Here is a 15,114-nt window from a genome sequence, read left to right on the forward strand (position 1 = left end):
AATGCATTAGGATAAAACTGATCAGGATTCTTCCGGCATAGAGCCCCGACGACGGAACTCTATGCCGGAAGAAAAGAACGCAAGTGTGAAAGAGCCCTAAGGGAGAGATTTATCATCCCCCTTGCAAAAAGTGGAGTTAAAAAGTCGCATATCTCATATTTCACGCCGCCCTCCCCATTTTCCCTAAAAAGAGGGCATAGTCCGTCATCCTGACAGATTCACCTTCATTTATGCTAGTTTTCTGGTGCAAATGAAGCCAGAAATCTACGGCAACTCTGAGCTCCCATAGATCTCCATTTAGGCGCATGGGCTGCCTAATTTATGACGAGTCACATTCTGAGCCAAAAAGCTATTGTCAGCCGCATAGAATCCGCCTCCTGCACTGCGGTTCATGTCGTTTATGGCAGAGACCGCAACAAGAGAGGCGAGGCCGCGGCTAAAAACTGTGACGGGTGTCCAATCACGGATGAGCTCCATTCAATGGCTGAACTGCAAGCGGGTTTGCGGAGTTCACATTGAAAAACTGCACCAGAATATGCAGTGGATTCTGTCTTTGTAATATTTGCTGTTAGAACGTTGCCATATCACTTAGGGTCCATTCACACATCCGTGTGTGTTTTGCGGATCCACGGATCTGCAAAACACGGACAGCGGCAATGTGCGTTCCGCATTTTGCGGACCGCACATTGCCGGCACTAAGAGAATATGCCTATTCTTATCCGCTATTGTGGACAAGAATAGGAAATGTTCTATTTTTTTTCCGGATCGGAATTGCGGACCCGAAGTGCGGGTCCGCAATTCCGGATACGGGCTGCACAACATGCGGCCCCATAAAAATGAATGGGTCCGCAATTCCGTTCCGCAAAATGCGGAGCGGAATTGCCGATGTGTGAATGGGGCCTTAGCGTACTTTTTACACTAGCGTTTTTCTTTTCCGGCATAGAGTTCCGTCACAGGGGCTCTATACCGGAAAATAACTGATCTGGCATATCGCCATGCATTCTGAATGAAGAATAATCCATTCAGGATGCATCAGGATGTCTTCAGTTCAGTCATTTTGACTGATCAGGCAAAAGATAAAACTGCAGCATGCTACGGTTTTATCTCCAGCCAAAAAAACGGAAGACTTGCCTGAATGCCGGATCTGGTATTTTTTTCCAAAGGAATGTATTAGTGCCGGATCCGGCATTCAAAATAGCACAATGCCGGACCCGTCCTTTCGCAGTCCTTTAAAAATATGGAAAAAAAAATAGAAACGGATCCATACTTGCAATGCATTTGTGAGACGGATCTGCATCCGTCTACAAATTGCCGGATCACTCTGCCGCAAGTGTGAAAGTAGCCTTAGCTGAATGTTCACGAGGGAATAAATCACAAACTACTATCACACGTCTGTGAATCCATGGAGAGCACACGCAGCCATTGGGGCACGCTTACTAAAGTGTTTGGCTGGGTTCACATCACGTTTTTTGCCTCCGTTTGACGTATACGTTAGCAAAAAAAGCAGCACACCAAGTTCTTGTATCCTGCAAAGTCCGGTAAAAAAAAAAAAAACTTTTTTTTTTACAATGGAACTCTATAGTGAACAGATGCCACTGTATGGTATCAGTCTGAGGCATCCATTCAACATGTAGGTTTTTTGTGTACATTAAACGGATGGGAAAAATGTGATGTGAACCCACCCTTTGTGGCTACTTTTAGTCTAAAAAACACTGTTTCAGACAGTCTTATTTTTTTAGTCACATTTACTACTGAAATTTATCCTGTTAGACTAATTCAGAAGTTTTCTAACTTTTGCGACTTTTTTAAAAAAAATTTTTTATCCATTTATGTAGGTTTGCCTGAAATAGTCAAATTTCTACTCCACACCAGGGCTGGCATACTTTTCTTCGTCTGTTTTCAGTGGTTCTTTCCAGGAGACACGAGACTTTTCACAGCTCATTTGCACCTTTTCTTCATGCGCTTATAAATTAAACCAGTCTTAGGCCTCATGCACACGACCGTATTTTTTTGCGGTCCGCAAAAACGGGGACCGTAGGTCCGTGATCCGTGACCGTTTTTTCGTCCGTGGGTCTTCCTTGATTTTTGAAGGATCCACGGACATGAAAAAACTGTCGTTTTGGTGTCCGCCTGGCCGTGCGGAGCCAAACGGATCCGTCCTGAATTACAATGCAAGTCAATGTGGACGGATCCGTTTGACGTTGACACAATATGGTGCAATTGCAAACGGATCCGTCCCCCATTGACTTTCAATGTAAAGTCAGGAGTTAATATACCATAGGATCGGAGTTTTCTCCAATCCGATGGTATATTTTAACTTGAAGCGTCCCCATCACCATGGGAACGCCTCTATGTTAGAATATACTGTCGGATATGAGTTACATCGTGAACCTCACAGTGTGCTGTCCGCATCCATTCCGTCCCCATAGAAAATGAATGGGTCCGCACCTGTTCCGCAAAAGTGCGGAACGAATGCGGACCCATTTGCGGACGTGTGAATGGAGTCTTAGGGTTCATTCACACTTGCGGCAGAGGATTCCGGCAGGCAGTTCCATCGCCGGAACTGCCTGCCGGATCCGGCAATACGGACGCAAACTGATGGCATTTGTCAGACGGATCCAGATGCGGATCAGTCTGACAAATGCATTGAAATACCGGATCCATCTCTCCGGTGTCATCCAGAAAAACGGATCCGGTATTATATATTTTTTGGCATTCTTAAAGGTTTGCGCATGCGTAGACCGGAAAGCCGGAACACTTTATGCCGGATAAGGCATTCTGGCAAGTGTTCAGGATTTTTGGCCGGAGAGAAAACTGCAGCATGCTGCGGTATTTTCTCCGTCCAAAAAACGTAAGAGGGACTGAACTGATGCATCCTGAACGGATTGCTCTCCATTCAGAATGCATTAGGACAAAACTGATCATTTTTTTCCCGGTATTGAGCCCCTGTGACGGAACTCAATACCAGAAAACAAAAACTAGTGTGAAAGTGCCCTAAGTGAATATAAACCTGTCATACTGAAAAACAACCACCAGAGGTCAGACTAATAACAATACGCCGAGTCTAATTCATCAACGGCTGTGAGACTTTTAACCACCTCAGGACCGCCGTACGCAGGATTGCGTCTTTGCGGCGGCCCTGCTCTTCTGGGTGGACGCGCCGGTGCGTCCTCTCGCGAGACGCGAGATTTCCTGTGAACGCGCGCACACAGGCGCGCGCGCTCACAGGAACGGAAGGTAAGAGAGTTGATCTCCAGCCTGCCAGCGGCGATCGTTCGCTGGCAGGCTGGAGATGTGTTTTTTTTAACCCCTAACAGGTATATTAGACGCTGTTTTGATAACAGCGTCTAATATACCTGCTACCTGGTCCTCTGGTGGTCCCCTTTGTTTGGATCGACCACCAGAGGACACAGGTAGCTCAGTAAAGTCCCACCAAGCACCACTACACTACACTACACCCCCCCCCGTCACTTATTAACCCCTTATTAGCCCCTGATCACCCCATATAGACTCCCTGATCACCCCCCTGTCATTGATTACACCCCTGTCATTGATCAACCCCCTGTAAAGCTCCATTCAGACGTCCGCATGATTTTTACGGATCCACTGATGGATGGATCGGATCCGCAAAACGCATACGGGCGTCTGAATGAAGCCTTACAGGGGCGTGATCAATGACTGTGGTGATCACCCCATATAGACTCCCTGATCACCCCCCTGTCATTGATTACCCCCCTGTCATTGATTACCCCCCTGTAAAGCTCCATTCAGATGTCCGCATGATTTTTACGGATGCACTGATAGATGGATCGGATCCGCAAAACGCATCCGGACGTCTGAATGAAGCCTTACAGGGGCGTGATCAATGACTGTGGTGATCACCCCATATAGACTCCCTGATCACCCCCCTGTCATTGATTACCCCCCTGTAAAGCTCCATTCAGATGTCCGCATGATTTTTACGGATGCACTGATAGATGGATCGGATCCGCAAAACGCATCCGGACGTCTGAATGAAGCCTTACAGGGGCGTGATCAATGACTGTGGTGATCACCCCATATAGACTCCCTGATCACCCCCCTGTCATTGATTACCCCCCTGTAAAGCTCCATTCAGATGTCCGCATGATTTTTACGGATGCACTGATAGATGGATCGGATCCGCAAAACGCATCCGGACGTCTGAATGAAGCCTTACAGGGGCGTGATCAATGACTGTGGTGATCACCCCATATAGACTCCCTGATCACCCCCCTGTCATTGATTACACCCCTGTCATTGATCACCCCCCTGTAAAGCTCCATTCAGACGTCCGCATGATTTTTACGGATCCACTGATAGATGGATCGGATCCGCAAAACGCATCCGGACGTCTGAATGAAGCCTTACAGGGGCATGATCAATGACTGTGGTGATCACCCCATATAGACTCCCTGATCACCCCCCTGTCATTGATTACCCCCCTGTCATTGATTACCCCCCTGTAAAGCTCCATTCAGATGTCCGCATGATTTTTACGGATGCACTGATAGATGGATCGGATCCGCAAAACGCATCCGGACGTCTGAATGAAGCCTTACAGGGGCGTGATCAATGACTGTGGTGATCACCCCATATAGACTCCCTGATCACCCCCCTGTCATTGATTACCCCCCTGTAAAGCTCCATTCAGATGTCCGCATGATTTTTACGGATGCACTGATAGATGGATCGGATCCGCAAAACGCATCCGGACGTCTGAATGAAGCCTTACAGGGGCGTGATCAATGACTGTGGTGATCACCCCATATAGACTCCCTGATCACCCCCCTGTCATTGATTACCCCCCTGTAAAGCTCCATTCAGATGTCCGCATGATTTTTACGGATGCACTGATAGATGGATCGGATCCGCAAAACGCATCCGGACGTCTGAATGAAGCCTTACAGGGGCGTGATCAATGACTGTGGTGATCACCCCATATAGACTCCCTGATCACCCCCCTGTCATTGATTACACCCCTGTCATTGATCACCCCCCTGTAAAGCTCCATTCAGACGTCCGCATGATTTTTACGGATCCACTGATAGATGGATCGGATCCGCAAAACGCATCCGGACGTCTGAATGAAGCCTTACAGGGGCATGATCAATGACTGTGGTGATCACCCCATATAGACTCCCTGATCACCCCCCTGTCATTGATTACCCCCCTGTAAAGCTCCATTCAGATGTCCGCATGATTTTTACGGATGCACTGATAGATGGATCGGATCCGCAAAACGCATACGGACGTCTGAATGAAGCCTTACACGGGCATGATCAATGACTGTGGTTATCACCCCATATAGACTCCCTGATCACCCCCCTGTCATTGATCACCCCCCCCTGTCATTGATCACCCCCCTGTCATTGATCACCCCCCTGTCATTGATCACCCCTCTGTAAGGCTCCATTCAGACATTTTTTTGGCCCAAGTTAGCGGAATTTTTATTTATTTTTCTTACAAAGTCTCATATTCCACTAACTTGTGTCAAAAAATAAAATCTCACATGAACTCACCATACCCCTCACGGAATCCAAATGCGTAAAATTTTTTAGACATGTATATTCCAGACTTCTTCTCACGCTTTAGGGCCCCTAGAATGCCAGGGCAGTATAAATACGCCACATGTGACCCCATTTCGGAAAGAAGACACCCCCAGGTATTCCGTGAGGGGCATATTGAGTCCATGAAAGATTGAAATTTTTGTCCCAAGTTAGCGGAACGGGAGACTTTGTGAGAAAAAAATAAAAAATATCAATTTCCGCTAACTTGGGGTCACATGTGGGGTATTTATACTGCCCTGGCATTCTAGGGGCCCCAAAGCGTGAGAAGTCTGGTATCCAAATGTCTAAAAATGCCCTCATAAAATGAATGTGGGCCCCTTTGCGCATCTAGGCTGCAAAAAAGTGTCACACATGTGGTATCGCCGTACTCAGGAGAAGTTGGGGAATGTGTTTTGGGGTGTCATTTTACAAATACCCATGCTGGGTGAGAGAAATATCTTGGTCAAATGCCAACTTTGTATAAAAAAATGGGAAAAGTTGTCTTTTGCCAAGATATTTCTCTCACCCAGCAAGGGTATATGTAAAATGACACCCCAAAACACATTCCCCAACTTCTCCTGAATACGGCGATACCACATGTGTGACACTTTTTTGCAGCCTAGGTGGGCAAAGGGGCCCATATTCCAAAGAGCACCTTTAGGATTTCACAGGTCATTTACCTACCTAACACACATTAGGGCCCCTGGAAAATGCCAGGGCAGTATAACTACCACACAAGTGACCCCATTTTGGAAAGAAGACACCCCAAGGTATTCCGTGAGGGGCATGGCGAGTTCCTAGAATTTTTTATTTTTTGTCACAAGTTAGTGGAAAATGCTGATTTTTTTTTTTTTTTTTTTTTTTTTTATACAAAGTCTCATATTCCACTAACTTGTGACAAAAAATAAAAACTTCCATGAACTCACTATGCCCATCAGCGAATACCTTGGGGTCTCTTCTTTCCAAAATGGGGTCACTTGTGGGGTAGTTATACTGCACTGGCATTCTAGGGGCCCAAATGTGTGGTAAGGAGTTTGAAATCAAATTCTGTAAAAAATGACAAGTGAAATCCGAAAGGTGCTCTTTGGAATATGGGCCCCTTTGCCCACCTAGGCTGCAAAAAAGTGTCACACATCTGGTATCTCCGTACTCAGGAGAAGGTGGGGAATGTGTTTTAGGGTGTCATTTTATATATACCCATGCTGGGTGAGAGAAATATCTTGGCAAACGACAACTTTTCCCATTTTTTTATACAAAGTTGGCATTTGACCAAGATATTTATCTCACCCAGCATGGGTATATGTAAAAAGACACCCCAAAACACATTCCTCAACTTCTCCTGAATACAGAGATACCAGATGTGTGACACTTTTTTGCAGCCTAGGTGGGCAAAGGGGCCCATATGCCAAAGAGCACCTTTCGGATTTCACAGGTCAATTTTTACAGAATTTGATTTCAAACTCCTTACCACACATTTGGGCCCCTAGAATGCCAGGGCAGTATAACTACCCCACAAGTGACCCCATTTTGGAAAGAAGAGACCCCAAGGTATTCGCTGATGGGCATAGTGAGTTCATGGAAGTTTTTATTTTTTGTCACAAGTTAGTGGAATATGAGACTTTGTATGAAAAAAAAAAAAAAAAAAAAATCATCATTTTCCACTAACTTGTGACAAAAAATAAAAAATTCTAGGAACTCGCCATGTCCCTCACGGAATACCTTGGGGTGTCTTCTTTCCAAAATGGGGTCACTTGTGGGGTAGTTATACTGCCCTGGCATTCTAGGGGCCCAAATGTGTGGTAAGGAGTTTGAAATCAAATTCAGTAAAAAATGACAAGTGAAATCCGAAAGGTGCTCTTTGGAATATGGGCCCCTTTGCCCACCTAGGCTGCAAAAAAGTGTCACACATCTGGTATCTCCGTACTCAGGAGAAGGTGGGGAATGTGTTTTGGGGTGTCATTTTATATATACCCATGCTGGGTGAGAGAAATATCTTGGCAAAAGACAACTTTTCCCATTTTTTTATACAAAGTTGTCATTTGACCAAGATATTTATCTCACCCAGCATGGGTATATGTAAAAAGACACCCCAAAACACATTCCTCAACTTCTCCTGAGTACGGGGATACCAGATGTGTGACACTTTTTTGCAGCCTAGGTGGGCAAAGGGGCCCATATTCCAAAGAGCACCTTTCGGATTTCACAGGTCATTTTTTACTGAATTTGATTTCAAACTCCTTACCACACATTTGGGCCCCTAGAATGCCAGGGCAGTATAACTACCCCACAAGTGAGCCCATTTTGGAAAGAAGAGACCCCAAGGTATTCGCTGATGGGCATAGTGAGTTCATAGAACTTTTTATTTTTTGTCACAAGTTAGTGGAATATGAGACTTTGTAAGAAAAAAAAAAAAAAAAAAAAAAATCATCATTTTCCGCTAACTTGTGACAAAAAATAAAAAGTTCTATGAACTCACTATGCCCATCAGCGAATACCTTAGGGTGTGTACTTTCAGAAATGGGGTCATTTGTGGGGTGTTTGTACTGTCTGGGCATTGTAGAACCTCAGGAAACATGACAGGTGCTCAGAAAGTCAGAGCTGCTGCAAAAAGCGGAAATTCACATTTTTGTACCATAGTTTGTAAACGCTATAACTTTTACCCAAACCATTTTTTTTCTACCCAAACATTTTTTTTTTATCAAAGACATGTAGAACTATAAATTTAGAGCAAAATTTCTATATGGATGTCGTTTTTTTTAGCAAAATTTTACAACTGAAAGTGAAAAATGTCATTTTTTTGCAAAAAAAATCGTTAAATTTCGATTAATAACAAAAAAAGTAAAAATGTCAGCAGCAATGAAATACCACCAAATGAAAGCTCTATTAGTGAGAAGAAAAGGAGGTAAAATTCATTTGGGTGGTAAGTTGCATGACCGAGCAATAAACGGTGAAAGTAGTGTAGGTCAGAAGTGTAAAAAGTGGCCTGGTCTTTCAGGGTGTTTAAGCACTGGGGGCTGAGGTGGTTAATAAATGCTCCGCAAAAGAAAGACAGCTGAATGAAATACGCCTGTCTAATTTGACACCTAAAAACAGGCAAGCTTAATAAATGTGCCCCAATTAGTAATACATTGAAGGGCTTGTGCAGGGGTTTTATATTGATGACGTAACCTCAGGATAGGTCATCAAAATCTGATGGGTGGGGGGGTCGGACATGCGAGCTCCGCTTCCTCTTCATCTCCCCTGGAGCGGCGGCACTAATGTAATTACAAGTACTCGCTCCATTCATGTAATGAATGTAACCGGCAGAGTAATGAAGAGGAAGTAACCCTGGCATGGAGCGCCGAGTCCTCTTCATACCGCTGATCGGTGGTGGTGCCGGGTGTCAGACCCCCGCTGATTAGACATTGACCTATCCTGAGGATAGGTCATCAATATAAACAGGCTAATCGTTGGTTTTCCATTGACAGTGGGTCAGTGGAAAAACAGCAGACACGCGCACTAATATCTTCTGTGATGCAGACCATTGAAGTCTATGGGACAGTGTAAAGCACTGACACAACACGACTGCCATCCGTCCTCTCTGATTTTCATTGACCGTTGGTAGGAGATGCTGTGCAAATCAATTTTCAGCCTAAAGACTCATGCACACGACCTTATTTTAGGTTCACGTCAGATTCATTTCTATGCAGCTCGAAAAAAATTGCAGCGAACGGATGCGAATTTGCATCCGTGCGGCAGTTCTGCAAATTATAGAAAACATCCTATTCTTGCCCATTTTGGGGACAAAAATAATCATTTCTAGAACACGGACGAGGAAAGTGCAGGATGTTCACGGCTGGTACCCGCATTTTGTGGCTCTGCGGACTGCACAGCACGTACGGTCGTGTGAATGTAATCTAAGGGCCTATGCACACGACCCTATGTATTTTGCGGTCCACAAAAAATACGGATGTCGTCAGTGTGCATTCCGTATTTAACAGCCGGCCCCTAATAGAATGGTACTATCCTTGTCTGCAATACGGACAATAATAGGAGACGTTCTATTGTTACATACGGACATACGGAAACGGAACGCACGCGGATTAACTTCCTTTTTTTTTTTTTTTTTGCAGACCCATTAAAATGAATAGTTCCACATATGGTCCGCAAAAAAAACGGAACAGATACAGAAAAAAAATACATTGGTGTGCATGAGCCCTAACAGTGTAACAAGGATGACACACGGACCAAACACAGATGTGTGACAGAGGCCTTAAAGGGGCATTTATCATGTGGAGAAAGTTAAAGGGGTTATCCAATTTCTCAAAAACCCCCAACATGTGTCGGGCCCCCCAACAGGTAATATACTTACCCCGCTCCTGGTCCCCGCACCGCCACTTCTCCCTGTACACGGATGAAAACATCCAATGTCGGAGGGAGCAGCCAATGGCAGGCGGGGAGGAGACTCCCTAGCGTCACCCGCAATGCTAGGGAGGCTCGTCCCCGTCTGCCATTGGCTGCTCCCCCCAACTCCAGATGTTTTCATCTGTGTACAGGGAGAAGTGGCGGTGCGGGGACCAGGAGCGGGGTAAGTATATTACCTGTGAGGGGCCCGGCACATGGAGGGGGGTTTTTGAGAAATTGGATAACCCCTTTAATACAAGGCTCTTACTAATGTATTGTGATTGTCCGTGTTGCCTCCTTTGCTGGCTGGATTCATTTTTCCTTCATATTATAAACTGCTTGTTTCCATGGTTACGACCACCCTGCAATCCAGCAGCGGTGGTCGTGCTTGTACACTATAAGAAAAAGTGTCGGCCTCTCTAGTGGCCGGTAACACACAGGAGTGCACGTAGTCCAACACTTTTTCCTGTGGTGTGCAAGCACGACCACTGTTGCTGGAGTGGAGGGTGGTCTGTAACCATGGAAACGAGCAGTGTATAATGTGATGGAAATGTGAATCCAGCCAGCAAAGCAGACAATACGGACAATAAAAATACATTAGTAAGTGTCTTGTATTAACTTTCTCTACATGATAAATGCTAATTGCTGAAGTGACACAACCCCTTTAAGGCTACTTTCACACTGGCGTTTTTGGCTTTCCGTTTGTGAGATCCATTCAGGGCTCTCACACGCGGTCCAAAACGGATCAGTTTTGCCCTAATGCATTCTGAATGGAAAAGGATCCGCTCAGAATGCATCAGTTTGCCTCCGTTCAGTCTCCATTCTGCTCTGGAGGCTGCCTGCAGCGCTTTGGTGTCCGCCTGACGATGCGGAGGCAAACTGATCCGTCCTGACACACAATGTAATGGGGACGGATCCGTTTTCACTGACACAATAGAAAACGGATCCTTCCCTCGTTGACTTTCAATGGTGTTCAAGATGGATCCGTCTTGGCTATGTTACAGATAATACAAACTGATCCGTTCAGAACGGATGCAGACGGTTGTATTATCTGAACGGATCCGTCTGTGCAGATCCATGACGAAGCCGCACCAAACGCTAGTGTGAAAGTAGCCTAAAGGTACTAGCGTTCGTGTGATCCGGCAGGCAGTTCCGTCGTCGGAGCTGCCTGCCTGAACCGCCGATCAGTGTGACAACTGACAGCATTTGTAGACGGATCCGTCTCTCCGCTTGTCACGCGGATGGTCAGATCCGTCCTTCAGTTGTTTTGCAATGCTGGTTCCGGCACTAATGCAAGTCAATGGGAATGAATGCCGGATCCAGCATTCCGGCGACTGATCCGTATTTTGTCCGGCCAAAACGCCCGACAGTGACTGATCGGCAGCACAGTGATGCGTCCTGAAGGGATTACTCTCCATTCAGAATGCACGGGGATATGTCTGGTCAGTTATCTCCCGGTATTGAGCCCCTGTGACGGAACTCTACGCCGGAAAAGAATAACGTGTGAAAGTAGCCTGAGGCTCTTCGCCAAGGGCAGCTCATGGCCTCGCGCACATACCGCCACTCCTAGAGATCCGTGAACAGCCCCCGAAGCTGCCAGCCCAGCCGATGATGCGTACGGTGGTCTGAATACTGCCTAAAATGGGTCAAACATAGTAAAACTCTGACAATCACGGCTCCTGACAGCCCCTACGTGGGGTGCGGCCAAGCTTAGCACAAGAGAGAGATAAGCGGCCACGAGACGACTCAGGCAACGCTTCTCTCCACATGGGGTAAATCCCTCTGCCCAGACATCACCCATGAGGCCGTGTAAAAGAGCTGACAGTCATCACCCATATGTACCATGGCGGCTCTGGCATCGCGGGTGAACATGAAGCCAGCAATGCGCTGCTTCTCCTCGGGCTGCACACAGCGGGCACACAGCAGCCAGTCCTCCCGCCCCGGAGCCCAGCGGCCACAGGGGAAGGCCCACCTCACACTCTCCATCACCGCAGACCTCCGCAGCGTCTGCATGAACACCTACGGGGCTCACCAGCTCCCTCCTGTCATGGTAGACGCTAGAATAGAGTTGTTAGACGGAGGTTTGCGACGTCACTGGTCACATGACCAAATGAACTGCGAAAACGAAAGTGAAAGGAGCGTCTCCCGTTCTCAGGACTGGTTGCTAATTAGAATGTATACACGGCCATATTCTCGAAGACTGAGAAAGTTAGACTGTCCTTTTGGTCTACGACAAGATGGCTCCTACGGTGGAGAGGCGCCGCTGTGTGACGGAGTCTTTTTTTTTTTTTTTTTTTTTTTTCAACCATCTTTATTAACCAGATAAAATGCGCAGCTATGGCCCATACAGGGATGACATTGGTGGTATAGAGACGTGGAATTCTTGCTATTTAATTGAAATATGTATTTACAAGTGTTTATTTCCAGTAAACACATGATATGTCATAAATATTTGACCCCCAGGCATCCACCTAACCATCTTGGGTCCAGCGGGCCTGTGACATGTCCCATTTTCGGCTGTCTGTTCCACATAAGGCCTCATGCACACGACCGTTGTGTGTTTTCCGGTCCGCAAAACACGGATGGCGTCCGTGCGCTTTCCCCAAATTGCAGATCCGCAAAACACAGATGGTGTTCATGTGCTTTCCTCAAATTGCGGAACGGCGCGGACAGCCATTAATATAACTGCCTATTCTTGTCCGCAAAACGGACAAGAATAGGACAGGTTATATTTTTTTGGCGGAGCAACGGATGCGGACAGCACACGGAGTGCTGTCCGCATTTTTTGCAGCCCCATTCGAGTGAATGGGTCCGCATCCAAGCCGCAAAAACTGCGGCTTCGATGCAGACCAAAACGACGGTCGTGTGGATGAGGCCTAATGCTGTATGTCCAGTGGCCCGGGTGGGAGGCGAGGGGACGGGAGTGGTGGTAGAGCCCAATAGTGGTAGTAGTCATCACCATGGCTATAGTCCTCACTGGCACTTCCCCTGGGCGGAGCACAGCGAAGGGAGGGACACATCCTTTCTTACCCTTGGGGCCCCCCCCTGGTGTGAGGACGGGTTCCCTTGGTGTCAGTGTATTGTGGGGTGCAAAGCAGGTGGTCAAGTGTGGTGGTGGCAATGACTGAGTCCGGCTTGGTGAAACGAACAAGAGTTTACTAAAGACCGTAGCAAGGCGCAAATACACGTACTTCAGCGGCAGGCACGATACTTGAATATTCTACAGGTCCTCGGGCTGCAAATATGGGGGCAGACCGGCCAAAGGCTCCAAGTCACTGCAAATAAATGGGGCAGTCTCTTAATTCCAACCAAATGGATCGATGTCATCTCCACTCCCGGTCACTAGCTGCTGATGTATTATACACAGCATGTGCGCGCCTTCTATACAACCGCTTAACGCTAATCACATGCGTACATGTGCATGATACAACATTTTAACCCTTTGGCGACCTCAGCCTTAGGGCTCATGCACACGACCGGATGTATTTTGCGGTCCGCAAAACACGGATTCCCCAAAAATACACATGACATCCTTGTGCATTCCGTATTTTGCGGAAGAGAACAGTCATATCCTTGTCCGTTATGCGGACAATAATAGGACATGTTAAATTTTTTGCGGAACGGACATACGGAAACGGAACGCATACGGAGTAACTTCCGCTTTGTTTGCGGACCCATTGAAATGAATGGTTCCGCAGACGGTCTGCAACAAAAAAAAAGGGAATGGAAAGAAAATACGTTTGTGTGCATGAGCCCTTACATGTACGGCAGAAGTCGTCACTTTAAAGATGTGCCTGCTCAAGAAATCAGTGGGCGCCATAGCCGCCAGGTTTCTGCTGTTTCAAACAGTAGAGGCTCGGGTCGAATGTATGCAATAAGCTATAAGGCCGAGCGCATACATCTAACCCTTCAGATGCCGTGGTCAAATGTGACGACTGAACCTGAGTGGTGTAGACGCAGGAGCCATGCGTTCCTGCTCATGTAACAGCGTTCCCCAGCTGTAATCGGGGAAGCTGTTATATGCCAATGATAGCTCTGAGCCTCAAGCAGGCTCTGATACCCATCACTGTTATATACCAATATAGGCCAGCAGGTGGCAGCACTGTATTGGAATATAGTGAATGGTGTGCTCTGTGATACATATATACCCATCACACAAAATACAATTGTCAATCTAATGATTGCTAGTTATAGTCTCCTAAGAGGACTTTAAAAAAAAAAGTTTTTAATTTTTTTAAAAAAAATATAAAAAAAATCAAAAAGTTCAAATCATTTCCCTTTCCTCAAAGTAAAAATAAACAAAAAAATCATCTCACTGCGTTGAAAAATACCCGTACTTTTAAAGTGTATTGCCGTTTCATTTTTTATACCCTAATGCAGACCTGGGCAAACTACGGCCCGGCGGACCTTTTAATCCGGCCCCCGGCATTTTTGTTGCCGCCGCCGCCGCCGGCCCTGTAACAGCACGGAGTCACTGTCCGGAGTGAGGAGGGGGCGGGGCCCGCGGCCGCTCTGCGCTCCGCTCTGCTGCCTGGCCTGCCTGTCTCTTTAACAGAGCAGACCAGTGGCTGCTGGAGCGTGATGCAGCTGCCGCACAGGCAGAAAGAGGAAGGAGGCGGAGCCCCAGCCAGCAGCCACAGCCAAAGCCAAGCACCTAACAGAACTTACAGGTATTTGGTGGGGGTGGGGGGGGCTCATATAGGACAGGGGGACAGTGTGTGCTTTCCTGCCTGCTACTACATCACCCCCCCCCCCCAGGGATTGTGGGGGTCATTAAGGGTTGGACTTGCTGCTGATGTTGAGTGTGCCAGTGTGTGTGTGTCCGTCCCTGTGTGTGTGTGTCTGTCCCTTTGTGTGTGTGTGTGTGTGTGTGTCCGTCCCTGTGTGTGTGTCTGTCCCTTTTGTGTGTGTGTGTGTCTATCCCTGTGTGTGTGTGTTTGTCCCTTTGTGTGTGTGTGTGTGTGTCCATCCCTGTGTGTGTGTGTTTGTCCCTTTGTGTGTGTGTCCCCGTCCCTGTGTGTGTCCGTCCGTGTGTGTCTGTCCCTTTGTGTGTGTCCGTCCCTTTGTGTGTGAGTGTGTCTGTCCCTTTGTGTGTGTCCGTCCCTGTGTGTGTGTCTCTCCCTGTGTGTATCACCTTGCCCACAGTGTTCCTATGTCTTGACGC

At 47.0% G+C, this 15,114-nt stretch overlaps 1 protein-coding gene across 1 annotated transcript in view; it reads right to left on the reverse strand.

The window, feature by feature from the left end:
• Positions 1-12,032, reverse strand: part of AASDHPPT (aminoadipate-semialdehyde dehydrogenase-phosphopantetheinyl transferase) — an 87,380-nt gene extending 75,348 nt beyond the window's left edge. The window contains exon 1 of the mRNA XM_040426273.1: positions 11,793-12,032. Coding sequence (XP_040282207.1) covers positions 11,793-11,963 — 171 coding nt within the window. The 5' untranslated portion in view covers positions 11,964-12,032. The remainder of the gene's footprint in view (positions 1-11,792) is intronic.
• Between the last annotated feature and the right edge of the window lie 3,082 nt (positions 12,033-15,114).

The sequence above is a fragment of the Bufo bufo genome, chromosome 3 (assembly GCF_905171765.1).
Source record: "Bufo bufo chromosome 3, aBufBuf1.1, whole genome shotgun sequence".
NCBI lineage: Eukaryota > Metazoa > Chordata > Amphibia > Anura > Bufonidae > Bufo > Bufo bufo.